Genomic DNA, 27323 nt, shown 5'->3' with positions numbered 1-27323 from the left:
GTACAAATTTGGCTTTCATTGTAACTCTGTTACCTATAGACCCAACGGGGAGTGGTTGAGCCAGATGAGCCAGGGTCATTTTTCTGAAAATCAACTATGAATATGGTTCTTTGCATACGTAATTGAATAAATAATCTCCAAACTATTTTCTGTTGGCAAACTGTGGTTGTTCAACCAGTTAAGTGTTGCTACTAGCCAAAGAACACTGTGCTATCTTTAGAGTTGAACATTACATATTCAAGTGGGAACACTACACACAACAGGCATTAGAAACTGGCATAACAATATCACCAGTGCCAAACATTAAGGTTTGCGCATCTGACAGCAACATTTCCACACATGACAGAACCAACGCTAGGCCACATGCTAATCTAACCGTTAACTCGAGTGGCTTATTGGCAATTGGTACCATCATCTGGCAAAGCTAGCACCAACATGATTAAGTTGTAAGAACTCTATGAGTCTCAAAAGCAATGTTTAAGACCTTCTTCTCAACACTGTAGTGGATTTTCTCAGACAGGGACATCACAGCAGTTTGTTAAACTCATGGAAGGTCCATTTGGTAAAAGACATTCTTAAAGTGCTAACCCACCGATGCAAAAATTAATGGGAAGATGCATAGCAGTTCAGTTTAATCACACCATACTTCACCTCAACTGTTGTCTTTTTGTATTGTGTCTTAGAAAATGTTCATTATAATTTATGTTTCAAACTATGATTTTGCCTTTTGGTGGGTCTGATGTAGTCTCTGCTAGCTCTGTGGTGGACTCTGTAGTTTACAAGTCTGGGCTGTAAGTCACTAATATGAGGTCATGGGCGATTAAAAATTAAAGTTTTTGTCACCCTTGAGAAAATGTTGATGTTGGCTTAAATTACTTGCACTATCGCTGAAGAACACTTAAGCTAGTGCTAACAGCACTCTGATGATTGTATGTTGTTAACTGAGGCATTTCAAGACACAATATTATGTTTATTAAAGAAAAACAAAAAAAAATCATGTTCAATGTTTTGCAGCTCTTCTGTAAAAACTGTTTTATTCAAAAGTATATTGATATATTTGCTTAAATAATACTCAAGTGGTATCTGCAAATTTAATTTTTTACCTACATCCTGTGATTTTAATGAGATTTAAGGTACCACAGACACGTGTTACAGAGAGGTCCATGGTTACATCTTATGTGTGTTTTTAATGATGTTTTTCTTCATAGCCAAGGTGTTTTTCAGACATTTTGCTAATTCATATGGGTGGTTTTATGTTAGCGTTGCAGCTATGGCAGGATGAAGATGGGGCCTCCGCTCAGTGTACGCCGCCCATGAGATTCACTGCTCCAAAGCTGTCTGCGAACCCGTCCTCGACAGCGCTGAGAACAAAAAGCGTCTCCTGCACTGTATACTAACACTTGGCAGTGGAGGAAAACTTCCTATGAACACACAGAAAAGGTCCAGATAAAAGCAAGCGACACCATGTAAAAATAAACTGAGGAACTGAGAAGGAAAACAGAATGCTGCTGCATAGTCATGAGCTTACAGGCTCGGCCAGCTGGCTCTCAGCATGGTTGTTTTACTCACCCGGTTGTCCTTGCCAATGAACCTGAAGACTGGGACTTGGTAACGTTTAGAGAGCTGGTCCTTTGATGGGACCAGTGTCACTGTCTCATCAGAGATACACCTAGAAAGACAAGCATGAGAGACAGATGTAGTCAATGTTTAGACAGTTCACATATCAGATAATCTTACCACACCCGCCATACAGTCCAGATCAGAGGAATATCAAAATGTTGTCTGTCCTTCCCTCTAAAACTCCGTACTCCCTATAACTTTTCATAAAGTGAATCCAGAAAGTATTCACAGTGCTCCACTTTTTCCATCATTTTTTTCCTCAAAATTCTACACACAATACCCCATAATGACAGTGTGATAAAAGATTTTGAGATTTTTGCAAATTTATTTAAAAAAAGCAAACTAAGAAATCATGTGTACATATGTATTTACAGCCTTTGCCATGAAGTTCAAAATTGAGCTCAGGTGCATCCTGTTTCCACTGATCATCCTTGAGATGTTTCTACAGCTTAATTGGAGTCCACCTGGGGTAAATTCAGTTGATTGGACATGATTTAAAAAGGCACACACCTGTCTACATATAAGGTCCCACAGTTGACAGTGCATGTCAAAGCACAAACCAAGCATGAAGTCAAAGGAATTGTCTGTGGACTTCTGAGACAGGATTGTGTTGAGGCACAAATCTGGGGAAAGATACAGAAATTTTTCTGCTACTTTGAAGGCCCCAATGAACACAGTGACCTCCATCATCCATAAATGGAAGAGGTTCAGGATCCATTAGGACTCTTCCTAGAGCTGGCCACATGTCTAAACTGAGTGATCAGGGGAGAGGGCCATAGTCAGGGAGGTGACCAAGAACCCTACGGTCACTCTGTTAGAGCTCCAGTATTCCTCTGTGGAGAGAGGAGAAACTTCCAGAAGGACAACCATCTCTGTAGCAGTCCACCAATCAGGCCTGTATGGAAGCCACTCCTTAGTAAGAGGCACATGGCAGCCCGCCCAGAGTTTACCAAAAGATACCTGAAGGACTCTCAGACCATGAGCTAACAAAAATTTCTGGTCTGATGAAACAAAGATTGAACTCTTTGGCATGAATGCCAGGTGCCATGTTTGGAGGAAACCAGGCACCATCCCTACAGTGAAGCATGGTGGTGGCAGCATCATGCTGTGGGGATGTTTTTCAGTTGCATAAGCTGAGAGACTAGAATTGAGGGAAAGATGAATGCAGCAATGTACAGAGACATCCTGCACGAAAACCTGCTCCAAAGCGCTCTTGACCTCAGACTAGAGCAACGGTTCATCTTTCAGCAGGACAGTGACCCTAAGCACACAGCCAAGATATCAAAGGAGTGCCTTCAGGACAACTCTGTGAATGTCCTTGAGTGGCCCAGCCAGAGCCCAGATCTGAATCCAATTGAACATCTCTGAAGAGATCTGAAAATGGCTGTGCACCGACGCTGCCCATCCAACCTGATGGAGACTTGAGGCTGTAATTGGTGCCAAAGGTCCATCAACAAAGTATTGAGCAAAGGATGTGAATACTTATGTACATGTGATATCTTACTTTTTTATTTTTAATAAATTTGCAAAAATGTAAAAAAAAAATCATTTTGTAATTATGATATGTTGTGAGTAGAATTTTGAAGGAAAAAAATTATTTACTCCATATTGAAATAAGGCTGTAACATAACAAAATGTGGAATAAGTGAAGCGCTGTGAATACTTTCCAAAAGCACTATGAAAAGTTCACAAAATTGGCAGCAGGGATGCACCCCTTGAAGATCTAGGCCAACTTCAATGTTGAATGACCTTGACCTAATTTAGAAGGTCATAGGGCCAAAAATACCTGCAAAGCTGCACTCCCAATAACTTTTTAAAAAATAACACAGGTTCAATTTATTAAACTTATAGAGCGCCAAATCACGACAGTGCCGTGCTTCACATAAAAAAAAAAAGAGCATGATTAAAAAGGTAAAAGCATGAAAAAAGTTAAAGGTAAAAAAAATAAATAAATAAAAGAATAAAAGCATAGTAAACGATATATTAATCATATACAGATGCTGGTCATATAATTAGAATATCTCAAATAAGTTGATTTATTTCTGTAATTTCATTCAAAAGGTAAAACGTGTACATTATATTCATTACACACAGACTGATAGATTTTCAAATGTTTATTTCTTTTAATTTTGATGATTATAACTGACAACTAATGAAAATCCCAAATTCAGTATCTCAGAAATTTTGAATATTACTTAAGACCAATACAAAAAATATATATATATTTTTAGAAATGTTGGCCAACGAAAAAGTATGAACATGAAAAGTATGAGCATGTACAGCACTCAATACGTAGATGGGGCTGCTTTTGCCTGAATTACTGCAGCAATGTGAGGTGGCATGGAGTCGATCAGCTCAGGTGGTATGAGAGCCCAGGTTGCTCTGATAGTGGCCTTCAGCTCTTCTGCATTGTTGGGTCTGGTGTGTCGTATCTTCCTCTTCACAATACCCCATAGATTTTCTATGGGGTTAAGGTCAGGCGAGTTTGCTGGCCAATTAAAAACAGGGATACCATGGTTCTTAACCCAGGTACCGGTAGCTTTGGCACTGTGTGCAGGTGTCAAGTCCTGTTGGAAAATGAAATCTGCATCTCCATAAAGTTGGTCAGCAGCAGGAAGCATGAAGTGCTCTACAACTTCCTGGTAGATGGCTGCGTTGACCTTGGACCTCAGAAAACACAGTGGACCAACACCAGCAGATGACATGGCACCCCAAACCATCACTGACTGTGGAAACTTTACACTGGACCTCAAGCAACGTGGATTCTGTGCCTCTCCACTCTTCCTCCAGACTCTGGGACCTTGATTTCCAAAGGAAATGCAAAATTTACTTTCATCAGAGAACATAACTTTGGACCACTCAGCAGCAATCCAATCCTTTTTGTCTTTAGCCCAGGCAAGGCGTCAAGTCAGCAGTCTTCCCCATGATTGTGTAGCCTACAGAACTAGACAGACACCAGTTAAAAGCCTTTGGAGGCGTTTTGAGTTAATTAGCTGACTAGAATGTGACAACAGGTGTCTTCAATATTCAACATTTTCACAATATTCTAATTTTCTGAGAAACTGAATTTGGGATTTTCATTAGTTGCCAGTTATAATCATCAAAATTAAAAGAAATAGACATTTAAAATGTATCAGTCTGTGTGTAATGAATGGATATAATATACAAGTTTCACTTTTTGAATGGAATTAATGAAATAAATCAACTTTTTCATGATTTTTAATTGTATGACCAGCACCTGTAACAGAAAACAAATTTGTCTTCAGACGCGACTTAAAAGTCTCCACAGAGTCTGACTGCCTCACTTTCACTTTCAGGGAGATCATTCCACAGGACCGAGGCGCGATAGGAAAAGGCTCTATTTTACATAGACTTTTTATTCACCCTAGGGACACAAAGCAATCCTGCGTCCTGTGAGTGCACAGCCTGGGCCGGTACATAGGGCATAAGTAGATCCGCCAAGTAGGGTGGTGCCAGTCTGTGAACAATTTTATAGACCAGTAGCAGGACCTTAAAATCTGATCTCACAGAGACAGGAAGCCAGTGAAGAGACGCCAAAATGGGAGTAATGTGGTCAAACCTTCTGCTTCATGTCAAGAGTCTGGCAGCAGTGTTTTGAACCAATTGAAGACCTCTGATTCTGGACTGCAGCAACCCAGAAAATAAAACATTGCAATAATCCAATCTAGAAGACTAAAAAACTACCAGGATCCTAAAGACTTAGAATTTTGTTCTCCTGCAAAAATATCTGCATTGCAACACACCTCTGTTGAGCGAGTGACCTTATGATTCCATAGCTCTTCCTCGATGTCTCATCATGTCTCTGGGCCTTTAGCCCAGAGACATGATGAGATAAGTAAATCTCGCAACAGGTTTGGCAGCTTCATCGCATGCAGATACACTTTTAATGGAAGCCATTGAAAGTCTGGATCTTAGTCTTAATATAGAATTATTGCAAACTCCAGATACTCACTCAGCTTCTCAAGTGCTGCAATCTAGCCATCTATTGATTACACAAAGATCACAGCATCATCCACAAAGTCAAGGGCAAACGTTCCTCATAGTTAAAGGACTTTACAACCTCAAGCCAACATTCACTTTCAGTGGGAAGACGTCTGACACACCGCCTCCACTCCTCCTGTGCTTTGATGTCCAGCAACTTATCTGGGATCCGGTGAATTCTCAGCAGGGTGATACATTGAGAAAATCAACATACTCATGCTTACGTTCAGTGATTACCAGGATGAGGAAGAGGATGGCTCTGGACACTGAGAAGCAAGCGTCTGAAAAGGCAACCTCAATGAGTATTTTAAGGGCATAATTCATTTTTTTCTGACCACCTTATCAAAGTGCCTGAAACAATGTCACTTTGACAGTAGGGTTTTGTGAAAACCTGCTTTGTTGGAAATCTTATCCATAGTGTTTTGCTGAATGTGAATGTTCCCTGGATAATAAGGTAGTTCTGTGTTTTGATCTTTCGTTCCCAGCAGATTTTTTTTTTTTTTTAAGTTTTCTTTTTCTGTTAACCAGAATGTCAGGGCCGTGACATTTTTCTTTTGACATTTTCATGAAAAAGCAGAGATTTTCTGTCCTAATTGTCAGGAAATTGATATCAGGCTTTGTAGGATGCTAATACTAATAATATGACCTAATGAGTGTCATAGGTCAAACTGAACTTTTGGTATTCATAACTAAGTTCAGTCTGTGTGTTTGAGGATGGAGTACCAAGTAAAGAAAAAGAGATATTGCTGAGCCTGAAGCCTGGAAATGCCTCTGAACCTAATGAAATACCTGTGAGAGAGTTTAGGAGAAGAGGAAATAGATGTATTGTAGTATCTGATGCAGAAGATCCATGAGCAGGAGAAAATGTCAGAGGACTAGAATAATAGTGTTACTGTACCCATCTATTAGGCGAGATGTTCAAGACTGGAAACTATGGATGGCTCAAACTGATGTCCCATACAGTGAAGATCTGTAATTTTGGAATAGGCTCACGAAGGAGACAACCATAGAGGAGAAGCACTTTGGTTTGTCCCTCAGAATTACCTGCTATACAAGGTGGTTAAGATCAGCAACACAGAACTCTCTGTACCAAAACACACCATGGGATAACTAACTAAAAGTTTTTTTTGTTTTTTTCTCAAATTTTATTTGGCATTTCAAAACAGAAAAATAAACACATATATAAATGCAGACAATTGACATAAAATAGTATATAAATAACTGTTTGAGTTCAATGGTACAAATATTTCATGAGGTGAAAGCCAAATTAAATATTTGTTCCATTGAAAGAATGCAAAAACATTCATTATTTGTGTTATGTAACGACTAAAATAGATCCTTGTCATTTTATATTTTATCAATTTACAGACAACAGAAAAGGCACTTACATTTTGGTGAGTCTAACTTTGTGTACTTCCAAAAAACAACAACAACAAAAAAGACTGTGTACTTCCTCACTCCAGTGAAAAATCAAAACAGAAATTTGTCCAGCTTTTGTGCATCACTCCTGCTTTTGACATCAACAATCCAACACGAACTTTAAATAGGAGTCCAAAAAAACAAACAAAAAAATCTGTACCTCTTCAGTGTACCCAAAAATATCACAACAGAAATTAGTCCAGGTTTTCATTCTAACTTCCTGCTAACAGCTCTTCATGCCTCCAGATGGCTTACAGTGCAGTGGATTTGTTTTTATTTGTGTGTGTGTGTTAGAAGAATTAGCACCATCACTTAGCTCCTTCAAATCGTCAGCCGTCAGCAAAACAAACTCCACATGTTTAGCTAAACGCTGCCCCCACTAGTGGGTGGAGTTCGTAGAGTGCAATGGTACCAAATCATGTATGGAACCAAACTGCACTCTAAATACAACAATGGGACAAATAATTCATGTCACATGACATACAAAGCACCAATCAAATGACAAGGATCCACTCAGCCATTATATAAAACTCAATTAATGTAACATTGAATATATTAAATTTTGTCAGTAAAAAGAAAAAGAGGGGAAAAAAACCCCTAAAGAAATTTAAAAGGGTATAAGGCACAACAAACTCACTCAAGGTCTATTAGTGATAAGTCTCCAAGGTATTGCAGTGTACATTTCCTTTTCGTATTATGTGTTAGCTCCAAAGTATTTGTATACCAATTAAATTCTACTAGAAATATTTGAAAACATGGAAGAGATTTGGAAATTCTCATTTTGTGTCAGTAAAATTTGCCAATTAGCAACATAAGATTAATTACAAAAGAAAAAGGCTTATCATTACATTCAAATCTTGTAATAATGTCCTTCAAACCAACTATGACAGTATGTCCAGTTTTTTTCATAGATATATTTTTCAAAATCTCTCCAAAACTTAGATGATACAGGGCAAATACAAAATAAATGTAAAACTGTGTCCGATTCAATCCCACAAAAGTTGCATTTATCATTGAAGTCAGTGAACCTGGAAATTGTGTTATTACAAGGATAAATGTTGTGTAGTATTTTGAACTGAAGTTCTCTTATTTTAGTTGAAATGCAAAACTGGAAGGGGCACAGCCATGTTTTATTTCACCTAATTGTGAGTTCCAGAAAAATTTTCCTTTGGGGGAGATCTTGTTATAGCTCTGAAGTGTATTCCTAACATGTTTGTTTGTACATTTTCTGTCAAATATATCAATCCCCCCAATCGTAAGAGAAGGTGTTTGAACCTCAATCTTTTGATAAGTTAACAGACTAACAAAGTGTTCCAGCACTCACCCGTCTTTGATGAGGTAATACTTCATGGGCTGGTCAGCTTTGGGGCCTGGTGTAGCAAAACAACTCTCAACCAGGGTGGAGAGACCTTCCACTCTGTCTTTGGGCTCCACCCCAAAGAACAGGGAGTCGTGCAGACGGAGTTGGGGTGGGGTGCGGTAGGGCTCAGAGAACTCTGCATTCTTGAAAAGCTCCAGGAAGAACGGAAAGACCCCCTCACTGTGGCCCACCAGCTCTAGGGCAGAGCTACGTAGGCTTGCCTGGTAGCCATCAGACACCTGGTATTCTCTGGGGAACTCACAGGTGATGGGGAGCACTAATTTGCTCGTGCGGACAATCATGTCCATGCTGCTGCCAGGACTGCTCCTTGGAAGACCTGTCACCAGGTTGGTTCCCACAATCTTGTCATCCATGTCAACGTTGAGTTTGCTGTATGAAACTGGTTTTTAACATCAAAACAACTACACAGCAAAGCTTTTTAAATAATCATATGACCTCTAGTATCTTTTCATCATGCTGGAATAGCTAACCTCCACCACTGTGCCACAGGTTTTGACGCTGAAGCTGAGATTAATGTGTGTGCCGTTGGAGACGCCGCGGCATGATGAGTTAGACAGGAAGAGCTCTAATCCTCCAACTAGGTCTTTTGGTACTGATACTGTGATCAAGCTGGAATCACACTGGACTGGTACTGCAGGACAATGGAGAAGACAGAGAGCAAAAAATGACCCACGTTACATTTTAGACAGTCTCCAAGGCTCCATGAGAACCAGCTCTCTGTCAACAGTTAACTTCTTGATGCATTATAAAGTCACAGTGAGTTTGCAACATATCCATTCATTCATTTTCTATACACGCTTACTCCAATCAAGGGTCAAAGGGGGCTGGAGCCTATCCCAGAGGTCATAGGGTGTCAGGTGGGGTAGACCCTGGACGGACTGCCATTCTAGCCTAGGGCCAATTACAGACAGACACATTCACAGTTGTACGAACACCAGTTTAAAGTCACCTGCATGTCTTTGGAAGTGGGAGGAAGCCGTAGCGAACAAGGGGAGAACAATCCAACTCCATGAAGAAAGAACCAGGTGGGAAGCAACCCCACGACATTCTTGCTACAACTAGAAGTGCAAGAGTGGTAACCACACCATGTGCCTCCTTATATGTAACATATGCATCTCAAAAAGAAAAGCTACATCCGGCACAAGAATTGGCTGGGTGAGTTTTGGAAATACCTCACAAACACTGAAAGGAAGGGAGTCAAGAGATGTCCTGTAGAATCAGCCAACTTGTTGTGAAACTATACCTTCTTCTTCTTCTTCTTTATTTTATTTTTCTGTTAATATTTTTGGACTTTCTATTAAAAGTTTAGGCTTCCCTATCCACGGTGACTACAGTAAATTAAGCTTGGACAAGTAGAGGACCCTTCCAACAGTGCGGGCTGTTGGTCCTCCATCCATTCATACAGAGAAAAGAGCTACCCACCCACTCAGGACCTGAACTGTGGTGATCAGGTGAGCTGAAATGCTTGTTTTCTCCTAAAATAAGGTTGTTATTATTTTATCCACAAAGCATAACAAGGCAAATGCTACCATTCCGGTTTAAGCATGCCACATTTGGTTACATGCACATTACAGTATGCATGCACAGGTCTAACTTACGGGGAATGTTATCCACATGGGCGCAATTTGGTGGGGGATAGGGGGGACATGTCCCCCCCACCTTTTCAACCAGGGGGGACAGAATATGGCATGTCCCCCCACCTTCTGACATATATGTGTGTACTTGAAACATGCAATGCCAGTCTTGTGTGCAAACCATGTCAGTCTTATGTGCAAAACCATGTCAGAATAGTATCTTTGTTTCTGCAAGTTTGTATTTTTAGCAGCATTGACTTGTTTACAACACCTGTTTCTTGTTTGTCACATTCGGAATTTTCTGGGACTGCATTTGCCCAGATTTGAAACCAAAAATAGTTGCCTCTAGGGACTAGTGTCTACACATAAGTATAAATGGACCATATGCTAATTTACTAAATTCTGAAAGTTAGAAAAGGAAATCAGAAAATCTATCTGGGACCTCAGAAAGCCCATCTGCAATTATTGCTTGATCTCCAAAATCAGTCTATGCAGCGAAATTATGTTCAGTATGAGTGTTGTCATTAGTGCCACTTCAAAAATTAAATTCATGATAAGTAATTTATCCTAAACTTATGATCTGTTGTTTTTTAAAACTTATGCAAAAACAAATCTTGAGAAAAAAAAATACAGTATGCGATAGTTAATAATTATTAAGAGCCTGTTCTTTCATATTTATGAATACATTTTAAAACATTGCAGTTGTTTTTTTTTAATGAAAACTCAACCTATCATTCTTTTTGAGTTCTACACATGTGGTGATACCTTATTTACACCAGGATGTTAATAAAATCAATGCTGGCTATTCTCAGAATAAAGTACTTAGAGCCACAGTTTCAAATTGTATAAGTCAAATGGTGTCCACTTTATGGTCTTCTGAAAACATTAAAATTACTGTTCTGGATGCTCAGAATGCATCTGAGCTTATCTAGAAAACCATTGGCGTCTGGAGGCCTAAAGCGGTCCCCAGATGAACAGGCTCACCCCTGACAATAGCCACATATATAACGTTGGCCTAAAATTTGGCTATTTGCCTGAAGAAATGTATTTTTGGTCAAACCTTGTACAACAGCATATTTTAATGCACGTTGTACATCTTTCTGTCAGTTGCTGTCTGGTTATCTAGCCATCAATCTTTTCAGCACATGCTTACCCTGACAAGTGCATTTGTCCTCTCCCAGCTCCAGCCCTCTGGGACAGTGGCACCGATAGGAGTCCACCAGCGTGGAACAGCCATGGCTGCAGCCTCCATTGTTAACGTGACAACCTGCTATCTCTGCACGAGGAGACACAGAGAGAGGCGGACATAAAGCAGCACCATGTTTTAATTAGCTCTGCTTGTTGCCCTGTAGAAATGTCAGTGTACCTCTGCAGTTATGTCCATCGTCATCCAGCACGCGGCCCGGCCCGCACTCACATCGTCTGGAGCCTTTGGTGTTCACACAGACCTCCGCACATCCCCCATTGGCCTTCTCACACTCATCCACATCTGAACACGGGACACGCCAAGCAGTTAGTACTCCATGGGGAGAAAGATAAAAAATGCTTAAAAGACTTTAAAACTGAGTTTAGAAGAATGAGAGAGCTGCGAAAGCAGAAATGATGGATGAAATCAAAGAAGGGACGAAAGCAAATGAGATGACGATAGAGTGGGAAGATTGTGATTGAGAGTGGAGAAATGAAAAAAAAAATCATATTGGATAGTGGAAAGAGAAGTAAATAATGAGATAATGGTAGGTTTCAGGCGGGCGAGGTTCCCAATGCATGCAGGCCTGTCACCCATCATTAGACACAGTATCCCATATATACCACCCGAGCTCCAATCATCTCATTCTGGGTCTGCATCTTTCATCGAGCTGTGCACTATTTTACTATTTATCATACACTTGTCTACTTTGGAATATATATTATTTATATGGACCTTGGAAGGGCTTTGGTATATTTAAAAATGAAACACTGTTTGCAGTATATGGGGTGACACGGCAAAGGAGCTTAGAAAATAATGTGTCAATGAGAGGCTCGCTGGTTTAAAGCAGGGACAAAGTGAGAAACTGAGAATAGAAGTGTTAAGTTATATATGTATGTGATTATTGGAAGAAGAAAAAAACAAGATTATTATTATTTTAATATTTTGACAAATTTTTGCATTTTGATCATTTAGTGTTATTGCATAATTTGTATTATTTTCATCATTTTCATCAGTCATATAGCTGCAAGTAAAAAAATGTATTAATTCAAGTACATATTAGACATAGCCGCAAAAATGTCAAATAAAAAGCTTATCAGGAAGAAACACTTTGTTTGCATGTGACCGTAGTGTGCAAAGTCTTGGACTGATGAATCAGATATGCTCTATACAGGCCTGGATGCCTGTTGGTGGTAGTGGTTATAAGCATAGTTCATAGCATGAAGCAGATGAGAGTCTACAACTCCTCCAGTCCAGCACAGGATACCTGAGTCAAGACTAGTACCCATTCACAACTGTGTGGACACAGACAATGCGACTAGTAATGAAGCCTAGCACTATACGTATATTGTTAGCCAAACTCCTTACCCACTGAGCTGCATGACAAAGAGAGCTAAATGTCTTGTGTGTTGTATTATAACATTTAAAACTTAATTATTTTTGATGAACCAACCTGTTCAGTGCTTGCATGGACTGGGCGCTGGGTTGGCTTGTGGTAACCAGCGGCTTAGGTGCCTTTGTTGGCGAGGAAAGTCTTACTGACCTTGACATTTAGGATGATGTTGTGTTCTTTTCAGAACCAATATACCCCAATTGCAGCACTTGAGAAGCTGAATGTGGAATCAGATCATCTTGGGTAGGAATATTACTGGATCAGTACTAATAACCAGACTTTTAATTTAATGACTTCCTGGATTCAGCCATCAGAAGTGTATCTGTATACTGTGAAAGTGCTGAAATTGAAGAAATTGTCTCTGGGTCCTCTGCCTTTGAAAACAGAACACTCCTGGGAAGAGTTCATGGAGTCGTGAGTAGACTATGAGAAACAAAATTCTGTAGTCTGATGAGACTTAAGACTGAACTCTTTGGCGTGAATGCCAGGTATCATGTTTGGAGGAAACCAGACGTCATCCCTACAGTGAAGCATGGTGGTGGCAGCATCATGCTGTGAGGATGTTTTTCAGTGGCAGGAACTGAAAGACTACAACCCCTGGCAAAAATTATGGAATCACCAGCCTCGGAAGATGTTCATTCAGTTGTTTAATTTTGTAGAAAAAAAAGCAAATCACAGACATGACACAAAACTAAAGTCATTTCAAATGGCAACTTTCTGGCTTTAAGAAATACTATAAGAAATCAAGAAAAAAAATTGTGGCAGTCAGTAACAGTTACTTTTTTAGACCAAGCAGAGGGAAAAAAATATGGAACCACTCAATTCTGAGGAAAAAATTATGGAATCATGAAAAACAAAAGAACGCTCCAACACATCACTAGTATTTTGTTGCACCACCTCTGGCTTTTATAACAGCTTGCAGTCTCTGAGGCATGGACTTAATGAGTGACAAACAGTACTCTTCATCAATCTGGCTCCAACTTTCTCTGATTGCTGTTGCCAGATCAGCTTTGCAGGTTGGAGCCTTGTCATGGACCATTTTCTTCAACTTCCACCAAAGATTTTCAATTGGATTAAGATCCGGATTATTTGCAGGCCATGACATTGACCCTATGTGTCTTTTTGCAAGGAATGTTTTCACAGTTTTTGCTCTATGGCAAGATGTATTATCATCTTGAAAAATGATTTCATCATCCCCAAACATCCTTTCAATTGATGGGATAAGAAAGTGTCCAAAATATCAACGTAAACTTGTGCATTTATTGATGATGTAATGACAGCCATCTCCCCAGTGCCTTTACCTGACATGCAGCCCCATATCATCAATGACTGTGGAAATTTACATGTTCTCTTCAGGCAGTCATCTTTATAAATCTCACTGGAACGGCAGCAAACAAAAGTTCCAGCATCATCACCTTGCCCAATGCAGATTCCAGATTCATCACTGAATATGACTTTCATCCAGTCATCCACAGTCCACGATTGCTTTTCCTTAGCCCATTGTAACCTTGTTTTTTTCTGTTTAGGTGTTAATGATGGCTTTTGTTTAGTTTTTCTGTATGTAAATCCCATTTCCTTTAGGCGGTTTCTTACAGTTCGGTCACAGACGTTGACTCCAGTTTCCTCCCATTCGTTCCTCATTTGTTTTGTTGTGCATTTTTTATTTTTGAGACATATTGCTTTAAGTTTTCTGTCTTGACGCTTTGATGTCTTCCTTGGTCTACCAGTATGTTTGCCTTTAACAACCTTCCCATGTTGTTTGTATTTGGTCCAGAGTTTAGACACAGCTGACTGTGAACAACCAACATCTTTTGCAACATTGTGTGATGATTTACCCTCTTTTAAGAGTTTGATAATCCTCTCCTTTGTTTCAAATGACATCTCTCATGTTGGAGCCACGATTCATGTCAGTCCACTTGGTGCAACAGCTCTCCAAGGTGTGATCACTCCTTTTTAGATGCAGACTAATGAGCAGATCTGATTTGATGCAGGTGTTAGTTTTGGGGATGAAAATTTACAGGGTGATTCCATAATTTATTCCTCAGAATTGAGTGAGTCCATATTTTTTTCCCTCTGCTTGGTCTAAAAAAGTAACCGTTACTGACTGCCACAATTTTTTTCTTGATTTCTTATAGTGTTTCTTAAAGCCAGAAAGTTGCCATTTGAAATGACTGTAGTTTTGTGTCATGTCTGTGATTTGCTTTTTTCTACAAAATTAAACAACTGAATGAACATCCTCCGAGGCTGGTGATTCCATAATTTTTGCCAGGGGTTGTAGTCAGGATTGAGGGAAAGATGAATGCAGCAATGTACAGAGACATCCTGGATGAAAACCTGCTCCAGAGTGCTCTTCACCTCAGACTGGGGTGATGGTTCATCTTTCAGCAGGACAATGACCCTAAGCACACAGCCAAGATATCAAATGAGTGGCTTCAGGACAAATCTGTGAATGTTCTTGAGTGGCCCAGTCAAAGCCCAGACCTGAATGTAATTGAACATCTCTGGAGAGATCTGAAAATGACTGTGCACCGACGCTCCCCATCCGACACGGATGGAGCTTGAGAGGTGCTGCAAAGAGTAATGGGCAAAACTGCCCAAACATAGGTGCGACAAACTTGTGGCATCATATTCAAGAAGTCTTGAGGCTGTAATTGCTGCCAAAGGTGCATCAACAAAGTATTAAGCAAAGGGTGGAGTTGGTGGTTACAAAGACACCTGCACCCTCTTTACCCTTTCAGGTTGACACCTATGTTTTATTTTTAATAAATCTGCAAAAATTAAAAAAAAATGTTTTTTATGTTGTCGTTATGGGGTGTTGTGAGTAGAATTTTGAGGGGGGGAAATGAATTTACTCCATTTTGGAATAAGACTGTAACATAGCAAAATGTGGCTAAAGTGAAGTGCTGTGAATACTTTCTGGACGTACTGTATGATTATTATTATTATTAAACATCCATATGGAGTCACAGGTCATCTTTCTGTTGGTAACATGGCATCTGACCTTGGGTGACCTTGAATAGACAACTGAAGGTCATAACTGTTTAAGTCAAAGAGTTTGTAGCTAATATGGATTAAACATGTAGGACGGGCTGTGTATTAGTCGAGGATAAAGTAGTTTGGCTTTGGAAATAATTTATCAAATGTCAAGACAACACCGAATTATATGTTATGAAATCACTGAATCAGAAGGAATTAATTTTTCATGTTGAGGCTGGCCATCAACTTTGTTTTTGTTTGCTTTAATTGTTGTTTGTTTGTTTTTAAAGTCTTTCAAAGTTGTTTACTTTGTTCAGCATGCTAAATGCTCTGGAACATAATTTCTTTATGTATCTGTTCATTATTTATTTACAAAGTCATTAAAAAAATTAAATTTCAGATTTGACATTTTGCTGATTTACTAATAAAGGGAAAATTACTTTTATACAGTTATTATACAGTACATTTATAGAGAAGCAGGAGTATTCTTAAGACTTTTGCAGACTTGTGTTTGTCAAAACAATGAAAAAACTATAAATCTGGTCCATCCTGCTCCATATTCCATCAAGTACTGTATCTGTCTCTATTGTTGTGTCTTCCTGTCTGACTCTCTCACCCAGGCATGTTTGTTTGTCCGGTCCAAGAACAGTCCCAGGTGCACAGTGACACTCGGACTCGGGACATTGAGGACCCGGGCAGTCCGCCTTGTCACAGATATCATAGAAATCTACACACAAACACAGAGACACAAGTAAATATTTCCTGTAGATCGGAAGAGAAAATTCACACAAGCAAAAAAGATAATGCGGTCCAGTTACACACAGGAGTGACTAAAGTAATTTTACAGAGTAGGTAATAGCACCTGTGGGTATGAAGCCAGTCAGGGCAATCTGATATTTGACCCCAGTGTCACTGATCTGCACCCTGTGATGGATCTTGCCAGGATAACGCTGGAATCCACATAAATGTGTGTTGCATTTGGTCCAAACTGGGTTAAAAATTGAATTCTTGAACCTTGACATTTGTTGAAATTAATTCTTTAACAGCAGTTTCTGAATCAAATTTCACTGACATTAAGAGTTTGGTAAAATCAACAAAAGGCCATCAAACAGACAGGCAGGAATGACCTTAGCCACACAGATTGACCTTTGGGAAATTTGACCTTGCTGGTCAGCTCCAGAACTCACCTCTGACTGCAAAATCAGAGTGAAAAATTTAAATTCTCACTTTTGACCTCAATGACATTGACCCCAGTGATCGAACTTTGGCAAATTAGACCTTGCTGGCCAATTCTGAAACCATATGTTACAAATCGGAGTGGGAAAAAAAAAAAACTTCTTCTTTTTTTATTTTATATTTTGACCTTTGGCCGCAGTGACCTTGGACTTTGCTACATCAAAAGCTTTTTACCTTGTGTGTGCTTTTTATATGTGTTCATGTACCGGGCCGGCTTATGTGTGTTGTGTGTTATGTGTGTGCCGTCTGTCGTCATGAGGCCGGTCATGGTTTGCTCAGCCCTGCTGTTGACCTAAGGCAGGATATACATCTGGAGCTGGTCCCCGGGCACCTAAAGGCGACTTCTGCTCCTAACTGGCAATTAGGATGGGTTAAATGCAGTAAACACATTTCATTGTGCAGGGAACATGTTCCTTTGTGCATATGACAATAAAATTCTTTTGATTCCTTTGAATCCTTTGAATCCTTAAGGCAATTCTGGGTTTGACCATCATCTACAAATCAAGTTTGGTAGAATTCAGCCAAGTCACCTAGGAGAAGCAGGGCAACAAACGGGCAGGTGAACCACAAAAATTGACAGTTGGACTTTGCCAAAACAGTCCCTTCAATTGCAAAACTAGGAGGAGAAGGGAAACAATCAGGCAAACATTTCTCAAATTATATCATGATGACATCAAGAAAAGGCTACGTTTAGAGGTGGGCCTGGCCTCCGATTAGAACAATTAGATTTATTTTATTATTATTTTTTTAGAACAGGAGAAAGATTCATGTTCTGGATATTTTAATAGAATTTTTATACACTGAAAAATAAAATAGAATTGTTCACAGCAACAAGTACATAGATGTGTGCAGCTGTTGTCTGATGTGTGAAGGGTTTGTGATGAAATAAAGTTTGCATTAAAAATGCTGCCTCTGAGTGAGACTGAAGCTAATAGTTTTTAGGACATTTTTGGGTGGCCAGTCGAGTAGCAGAAGTGGGATGAACCACTGTGCCCCCCCCCCCCCCCCCCCCCCCACTGCAGCCACCTGTGGTTCCAACATTCTCCTAACTGATTTTGATCCAACATCCCCACTCACGGCCGCAGTAAACGTGGAAGCAGACCAAAGGTTTGGGCAGACGGTAGATGAAGTAGCCTCCCATGCAGGCTTTCAAGTCCATGCTGGCGTTCCATTGGCAGCAGTTGTTGTTGAAGCTGGCGCACACAGGCAGGGTGACGATGCCCTGGTGGAGCTGGGGGTGGCTGCCTTTGAGCCAGATGGGAGCGTTGGTGCCACAGTGATTCTCTGAGATGCAGAAGGTGGGCATGGCATCACCGGCCATGCCAGTGAAGCGATACCACTTGCCAGACACATGGCTGTCACACAGGGGGACGCCAGACGACTGGTTCACGTGGTAGTCTGTGTTCCTCCAGGGCTCGTTCAGGCTGATGTAGGCGGAACACGGGTCCAAGGCTGACAGGTGACAGGACAGAGGAATGTTAGGTCATAAAAGAGGAACAGATGAACAGGACATCACTGCATGTGAGCAGCTTCTGACATTTCACGGCGCCTCTCCAATTAAAAAGAGTCTAACACTGCCTCATCGTTATGTTTGATTTATGCAAATTAAGCTTTCATTGACTCCATCATATCTAGTTCTTTGTAGCCTTGACATTTGATCAGTTCTGTCCAAAAATTCACTCACTTTAAACTGAACTAACACCGAACCCATCAACCATGTTTAATCCACATGAGCTCCAAAATATTTGGAATTATAACCTTGAGTTTGACCTTTTTAGGTCACCTAAGGTCAAATGTCATGGGACCAATACAAAGGTGATATGAGACTTTGTACTGATGTTTTATGTTAACTACAGATGTATCTGTAACCAATTCCTCCAAAAAGTCATTCAGAATATCTCCTTTACATAAGCACTGACCCCAGATTTTGACCTTTGTCTGTGACCTTGACATGACACCAGTTGTTCTCAAAATGAAATGATTTTGTTTTTGGGTGACCCTCAGTCATTCCACCAAGTTTGGTCCAAATTAGATCAAACATTTTTGCTCACACATAGATGGACAGATACACTGGGAAAAAAAGTTTGTCTTTTCAAAAACAAGGTCCTAGTTTTCATCATTGCTGTTCTCATAATGAAAATGTTTCACAGTAATCTATGCGGTTTGGCCAAAATAACTGGTTCATCATTTCTGAAAAGACAAAAGGATGCTGAGCTCATCAAATGTCATTTATTTTGCTGCTTTGAACATCAGAATTGAAATTTCTTTTGCTTCCACTCAACTGGATTTGAAAAAGAAATGTTATTTGCATAACCAGAAATAAAATGACAAACATCCTTTTATTTGCTTGAACTGAGATGCAGGTTAAATACATTAGACTTGCATAAGACTTGCAGGACGCCTCGCTGGAGAGGTGTTCCGGGCACGTCCCACTGGGAGGAGGCCCCGGGAAAGACCCAGGACACGCTGGAGGGACTACATCTCTCGGCTGGCTTGGGAACGCCTTGGGGTTCCCCCGGAGGAGCTGGAGGAGGTGTGTGTGGATCGGGAGGTCTGGGCGGCTTTGCTTGAGCTGCTGCCCCCCTGACCCGACTCCGGATAAAACAGAAGAAAATAGATGGATGGATGGATGGATGGATGGATGGATAATTGTCTAGGTCTCCCTTGCAAAAAAGATCTTGATCTCAAAGGGACTAACCTGGTTAAATAAAGGTTAAAAGAAAAAATGCACCCTTTGAAGATGTTACATTATGTCTCATTATGTCTCATCATCTCAACACAGAAAAGTCCTGCACCCTGCGAACACAGGGCCTGAGCCGGTATGTAGGGCGTAACCAGGTCAGCCAGCTAAGGAAGTGTTAGTCCGTGAACAATTTTAGAAACCAGTAACAAAACCTTAAAATCTGATCTCGCAGAGACAGGGCACCAATGAAGAGAAGCCAAAATGGGCGTATTGTGATCAAACTTTCTGCTTCGTGTCAAAAGTCTGGCTGTAGCATTTTGAACCAAATGAAGACCCCGAATGCTGGACTGTGGTAAACCAGAGAATAGAGCATTGCAGTAGTCCAATCTAGAAGAGATAATGCATGTATCAGAGTCTCAGCGTCAGCCATAGACGGGATGGGACGTATCTTCGCTATAATTTGCAGATGGAAGAAAACAGTCCTCGTAATATCTCTAATGGAATGGAATGGAATGAGATTTATTATCATTGTCATTACAAATACACAACGAGATTACGTTTACACTCAGACAAATTACCTCAGACAAAATACAGCAGTTAATCCAGAATTATTACTTGTTTACTGTAATAATGACACACATCAAAATTGAAGACAACACTTACAACCCCTGGCAAAAATGATGAAATCACTGGCCTCGGAGGATGTTCATTCAGTTGTTTAATTTTGTAGAAAAAAAGCAGATCACAGACATGACACAAAACTAAAGTCATTTCAAATGGCAACTTTCTGGCTTTAAGAAACACTATAAGAAATCAAGAAAAAAAAATTGTGGCAGTCAGTAACGGTTACTTTTTTAGACCAAGCAGAGGAAAAAAATATGGACTCACTCAATTCTGAGGAATAAATTATGGGATCACCCTGTAAATTTTCTTCCCCAAAACTAACACCTGCATCAAATCAGATCTGCTCGTTAGTCTGCATCTAAAAAGGAGTGATCACACCTTGGAGAGCTGTTGCACCAAGTGGACTGACATGAATCATGGCTCCAACATGAGAGATGTCAATTGAAACAAAGGAGAGGATTATCAAACTCTTAAAAGAGGGTAAATCATCACGCAATGTTGCAAAAGATGTTGGTTGTTCACAGTCAGCTGTGTCTAAACTCTGGACCAAATGCAAACGTTTGTTGTTAAAGGCAAACATACTGGTAGACCAAGGAAGACATCAAAGCGTCAAGACAGAAAACTTAAAGCAATATGTCTCAAAAATCGAAAATGCACAACAAAACAAATGAGGAACGAATGGGAGGAAACTGGAGTCAACGTCTGTGACCGAACTGTAAAAAGCAAAAACTGTGAAAACATTCCTTGCAAAAAGACACATAGGGTCAATGTCATGGCCTGCAAATAGTCCAGATCTTAATCCAATTGAAAATCTTTGGTGGAAGTTGAAGAAAATGGTCCATGACAAGGCTCCAACCTGCAAAGCTGATCTGGCAACAGCAATCAGAGAAAGTTGGAGCCAGACTGATGAAGAGTACTGTTTGTCACTCATTAAGTCCATGCCTCAGAGACTGCAAGCTGTTATAAAAGCCAGAGGTGGTGCAACAAAATACTAGTGATGTGTTGGAGCGTTCTTTTGTTTTTCATGATTCCATAATTTGTTCCTCAGAATTGAGTGATTCCATATTTTTTCCCTCTGCTTGGTCTAAAAAAGTAACCGTTACTGACTGCCACATTTTTTTTTCCTGATTTCTTATAGTGTTTCTTAAAGCCAGAAAGTTGCCATTTGAAATGACTTTAGTTTTGTGTCATGTCTGTGATCTGCTTTTTTCTACAAAATTAAACAACTGAATGAACATCCTCCGAGGCCGGTGATTCCATAATTTTTACCAGGGGTTGTACAATTAAGGGTCACAGTGGTGCTGGAGCCTGCCCCAGCAGTCATAGGGGGTGAGGCAGGGTACACCCTGGACAGGATGCCAGTCTATCGCAGGGCTAAATCCCTTCATTTCAAATTTGGTGTTTTTTTCTACAAAATTAAACAACTGAATGAACATCCTCCAAGGCCAGTGATTCCATAATTTTTGCCAGGGGTTGTATACATTTGACATTGTTTATGTGCTCTAAACAGCAGTCCGTCATCCGAATTGAGGCAAAGTGGGCGAGGGCCGCAGCAAACATGAGTCACACCGCCACCATCTTGGGGGGGGGGGGGGGGGGGTGACGTGAGCAGGGACCGGGATGGGGTGTGGGGTAGGGAGTGGGGGGGGGGAATGGAGCATGCTTCCAATCTCTGTCCATGTGTGAGTCAGTTCTGTCCTTGTGGGAGTTAGAGAAGATAAGGGGCTGCCGAATGTTCAACAAGGCCGTAGACATTCTTCTGGAGGAAAACAACGGGGATTTTGTCCTTCAGGGGCTGATAAGCCTGCCGTGTTTGTGGTTGAGCAGTGAAAAACACTTTTACACTTTCACATGAACAAACCAGATCCCAAATTATGAATATTCCCCAGTCTCTGAAATCTTCTTCTGCAAGGTGCACATTTGCTCAAAGATGTCATCCAACTTGCGTCTGAGTTCATTAAAGCAGTCTGAGAATGCATCGCCTTGCCCAACTCATTAATCATGATGGACAGGTGAGGGGTCGTGGTTCTGGTGGCAGCCGTCTTGCCAATTTTCCAGTAGGTCAGGGCAGCACATAAGCCAATAAGTACCAGCCCTCCTACTATGAAACCAAATCTAAATAAATCCTTGACGTCCTCCACAGAGAATGGCGCAAAGCATGCGACTCCCCATGTCTCCTAGGCATCGAGAACATAGCCCACAGGGTAGGTTCTATCTGGGCACGCAGGGTCCCCCGGCCCTGAACTTCTTGTAGAAGAAATGGTGTCAATAGCATTCAGAGATCAGCTGATCAATTCCATGGTTAATCCAATATAGTTTGAAGAATTCACAGTCTGGTGAAGTAGGGACTTTGAAGGTTGGAGCAGAGATAAGGGAGAGAGGAGGAGATGCGACCGCTCTCGCTGGAGTCCCAAACCAAAGAAAGAGAATGTGGACAACGTAGGATCAAAAATTACCCCAAGGTTCCTCACTTTGTCAATGTGATGTGTATAACACATGAACCTAGGCTAAGTGCTAGTTGGTCAAATTGATGCTGATGTCTCAGTGGACCAAGAACCATCATTTCAGTCTTATCAGAGTTTAAAAGTAGGAAGTGGCTAGACATCCAGCTTCTTACTGATGCAAGGCAATCTTCTAAAGATTTTATGTGAATAAGATTACCACCAGTTATCGGCATGTAGGGGCCATTAGTTCCCCTCTGGCAGATCCCGAGCAGCCGGGAAAGCAGGCCGACTGGGTGACTGTGAGGAGGAAGCGTAGTTCTAAACAGAAGCCCTGTGTACACCGCCAACCCGTTCACATTTCTAACCGTTTTTCCCCACTCGACGACACACCCGCCGAGGATCAAACTCTGGTTATTGGCGACTCTGTTTTGAGAAATGTGAAGTTAGCGACACCAGCAACCATAGTCAATTGTCTTCCGGGGGCCAGAGCAGGCGACATTGAAGGAAATTTGAAACTGCTGGCTAAGGCTAAGCGTAAATTTGGTAAGATTGTAATTCACGTCGGCAGTAATGACACCCGGTTACGCCAATCGGAGGTCACTAAAATTAACATTGAATCGGTGTGTAACTTTGCAAAAACAATGTCGGACTCTGTAGTTTTCTCTGGGCCCCTCCCCAGTCGGACCGGGAGTGACATGTTTAGCCGCATGTTCTCCTTGAATTGCTGGCTGTCTGAGTGGTGTCCAAAAAATGAGGTGGGCTTCATCGATAATTGGCAAAGCTTCTGGGGAAAACCTGGTCTTGTTAGGAGAGACGGCATCCATCCCACTTTGGATGGAGCAGCTCTCATTTCTAGAAATCTGGCCAATTTTCTTAAATCCTCCAAACCGTGACTATCCAGGGTTGGGACAAGGAAGCAGAGTTGTAGTCTTACACACCTCTCTGCAGCTTCTCTCCCCATGCCATCCCCTCATTACCCCATCCCCGTAGAGACGGTGTCTGCTCCCAGACCACCAATAACCAGCAAAAATCTATTTAAGCATAAAAATTCAAAAAGAAAAAATAATATAGCACCTTCAACTGCACCACAGACTAAAACAGTTAAATGTGGTCTATTAAACATTAGGTCTCTCTCGTCTAAGTCCCTGTTGGTAAATGATATAATAATTGATCAACATATTGATTTATTCTGCCTTACAGAAACCTGGTTACAGCAGGATGAATATGTTAGTTTAAATGAGTCAACACCCCCGAGTCACACTAACTGTCAGAATGCTCGTAGCACGGGCCGAGGCGGAGGATTAGCAGCAATCTTCCATTCCAGCTTATTAATTAATCAAAAACCCAGACAGAGCTTTAATTCATTTGAAAGCTTGACTCTTAGTCTTGTCCATCCAAATTGGAAGTCCCAAAAACCAGTTTTATTTGTTATTATCTATCGTCCACCTGGTCGTTACTGTGAGTTTCTCTGTGAATTTTCAGACCTTTTGTCTGACGTAGTGCTTAGCTCAGATAAGATAATTATAGTGGGCGATTTTAACATCCACACAGATGCTGAGAATGACAGCCTCAACACTCCATTTAATCTATTATTAGACTCTATTGGCTTTGCTCAAAATGTAAATGAGTCCACCCACCACTTTAATCATATCTTAGATCTTGTTCTGACTTATGGTATGGAAATAGAAGACTTAACAGTATTCCCTGAAAACTCCCTTCTGTCTGATCATTTCTTAATAACATTTACATTTACTCTGATGGACTACCCAGCAGTGGGGAATAAGTTTCATTACACTAGAAGTCTTTCAGAAAGCGCTGTAACTAGGTTTAAGGATATGATTCCTTCTTTATGTTCTCTAACGCCATATACCAACACAGTGCAGAGTAGCTACCTAAACTCTGTAAGTGAGATAGAGTATCTCGTCAATAGTTTTACATCCTCATTGAAGACAACTTTGGATGCTGTAGCTCCTCTGAAAAAGAGAGCTTTAAATCAGAAGTGCCTGACTCCGTGGTATAACTCACAAACTCGTAGCTTAAAGCAGATAACCCGTAAGTTGGAGAGGAAATGGCGTCTCACTGATTTAGAAGATCTTCACTTAGCCTGGAAAAAGAGTCTGTTGCTCTATAAAAAAAAGCCCTCCGTAAAGCTAGGACATCTTTATACTCATCACTAATTGAAGAAAATAAGAACAACCCCAGGTTTCTTTTCAGCACTGTAGCCAGGCTGACAAAGAGTCAGAGCTCTACTGAGCTGAGTATTCCATTAACTTTAACTAGTAATGACTTCATGACTTTCTTTGCTAACAAAATTTTAACTATTAGAGAAAAAAAATTACTCATAACCATCCCAAAGACGTATCGTTATCTTTGGCTGCTTTCAGTGATGCCGGTATTTGGTTAGACTCTTTCTCTCCGATTGTCCTGTCTGAGTTATTTTCATTAGTTACTTCATCCAAACCATCAACATGTTTATTAGACCCCATTCCTACCAGGCTGCTCAAGGAAGCCCTACCATTATTTAATGCTTCGATCTTAAATATGATCAATCTATCTTTGTTAGTTGGCTATGTACCACAGGCTTTTAAGGTGGCAGTAATTAAACCATTACTTAAAAAGCCATCACTTGACCCAGCTATCTTAGCTAATTATAGGCCAATCTCCAACCTTCCTTTTCTCTCAAAATTCTTGAAAGGGTAGTTGTAAAACAGCTAACTGATCATCTGCAGAGGAATGGTCTATTTGAAGAGTTTCAGTCAGGTTTTAGAATTCATCACAGTACAGAAACAGCATTAGTGAAGGTTGCAAATGATCTTCTTATGGCCTCGGACAGTGGACTCATCTCTGTGCTTGTTCTGTTAGACCTCAGTGCTGCTTTTGATACTGTTGACCATAAAATTTATTACAGAGATTAGAGCATGCCATAGGTATTAAAGGCACTGCGCTGCAGTGGTTTGAATCATATTTGTCTAATAGATTACAATTTGTTCATGTAAATGGGGAATCTTCTTCACAGACTAAAGTTAATTATGGAGTTCCACAAGGTTCTGTGCTAGGACCAATTTTATTCACTTTATACATGCTTCCCTTAGGCAGTATTATTAGACGGTATTGCTTAAATTTTCATTGTTACGCAGATGATACCCAGCTTTATCTATCCATGAAGCCAGAGGACACACACCAATTAGCTAAACTGCAGGATTGTCTTACAGACATAAAGACATGGATGACCTCTAATTTCCTGCTTTTAAACTCAGATAAAACTGAAGTTATTGTACTTGGCCCCACAAATCTTAGAAACATGGTGTCTAACCAGATCCTTACTCTGGATGGCATTACCCTGACCTCTAGTAATACTGTGAGAAATCTTGGAGTCATTTTTGATCAGGATATGTCATTCAAAGCGCATATTAAACAAATATGTAGGACTGCTTTTTTGCATTTACGCAATATCTCTAAAATTAGAAAGGTCTTGTCTCAGAGTGATGCTGAAAAACTAATTCATGCATTTATTTCCTCTAGGCTGGACTATTGTAATTCATTATTATCAGGTTGTCCTAAAAGTTCCCTAAAAAGCCTTCAGTTAATTCAAAATGCTGCAGCTAGAGTACTAACGGGGACTAGAAGGAGAGAGCATATCTCACCCATATTGGCCTCTCTTCATTGGCTTCCTGTTAATTCTAGAATAGAATTTAAAATTCTTCTTCTTACTTATAAGGTTTTTAATAATCAGGTCCCATCTTATCTTAGGGACCTCGTAGTACCATATCACCCCAATAGAGCGCTTTGCTCTCAGACTGCAGGCTTACTTGTAGTTCCTAGGGTTTGTAAGAGTAGAATGGGAGGCAGAGCCTTCAGCTTTCAGGCTCCTCTCCTGTGGAACCAGCTCCCAATTCAGATCAGGGAGACAGACACCCTCTCTACTTTTAAGATTAGGCTTAAAACTTTCCTTTTTGCTAAAGCTTATAGTTAGGGCTGGATCAGGTGACCCTGAACCATCCCTTAGTTATGCTGCTATAGACTTAGACTGCTGGGGGGTTCCCATGATGCACTGTTTCTTTCTCTTTTTGCTCTGTATGCACCACTCTGCATTTAATCATTAGTGATCGATCTCTGCTCCCCTCCACAGCATGTCTTTTTCCTGGTTCTCTCCCTCAGCCCCAACCAGTCCCAGCAGAAGACTGCCCCTCCCTGAGCCTGGTTCTGCTGGAGGTTTCTTCCTGTTAAAAGGGAGTTTTTCCTTCCCACTGTAGCCAAGTGCTTGCTCACAGGGGGTCGTTTTGACCGTTGGGGTTTTACATAATTATTGTATGGCCTTGCCTTACAATATAAAGCGCCTTGGGGCAACTGTTTGTTGTGATTTGGCGCTATATAAAAAAAAAATTGATTGATTGATTGATGTACAACTGAGTATCTTCAGCATAGCAATGAAAGGCAATCCAAAAACGCTGCAGTATATACCCAAGGGGTGCTACATGGAGGGAGAAAAGCAGGGGGCCTAAAACAGATCCCTGTGGAACCCCAGACTTCATGTCACTAAGAGTAGAGGTAGTGTTATTATACGAAACAGTGAGAATGACTGGACAGGTATGACGTCAACCACGCAAGGGCACTTCCAGTAATCCCAAAATAATTCTTCAAAGTCTTTGAGTAATGACCAATTTCAGTGCCTGTTAAATAGAAAGGATCATAATCTGGATCTAAATCAAAGTACACATCTGGATAGACAATCTTTGGATCATGCTCAGATTTGATCCAGATGATGACCTTAATCCTGATCTTTAC

At 40.6% G+C, this 27323-nt stretch overlaps 1 protein-coding gene across 1 annotated transcript; it reads right to left on the bottom strand.

Annotated features, from left to right (window-relative positions):
* Positions 1–1196: 1196 nt before the first annotated feature.
* On the bottom strand, positions 1197–18370 carry oit3 (oncoprotein induced transcript 3). Its single transcript, XM_034184370.1, has 9 exons — positions 18361–18370; positions 17865–18239; positions 16168–16278; positions 11363–11485; positions 11150–11272; positions 8887–9053; positions 8366–8772; positions 1570–1669; positions 1197–1421 (listed from the first exon to the last, which is right to left on the bottom strand). Exons 1-9 carry the CDS (start codon positions 18368–18370, stop codon positions 1269–1271), a joined length of 1569 nt encoding a protein of 522 aa, XP_034040261.1. The 3' UTR covers positions 1197–1268.
* Positions 18371–27323: the final 8953 nt, after the last annotated feature.

The sequence above is a fragment of the Thalassophryne amazonica genome, chromosome 13 (genome assembly GCF_902500255.1).
Source record: "Thalassophryne amazonica chromosome 13, fThaAma1.1, whole genome shotgun sequence".
Classification (NCBI taxonomy): domain Eukaryota; kingdom Metazoa; phylum Chordata; class Actinopteri; order Batrachoidiformes; family Batrachoididae; genus Thalassophryne; species Thalassophryne amazonica.
The sequence above is the reverse complement of the archived record's forward strand: the minus strand, read 5'-3'. Positions and strand labels throughout refer to the sequence as shown.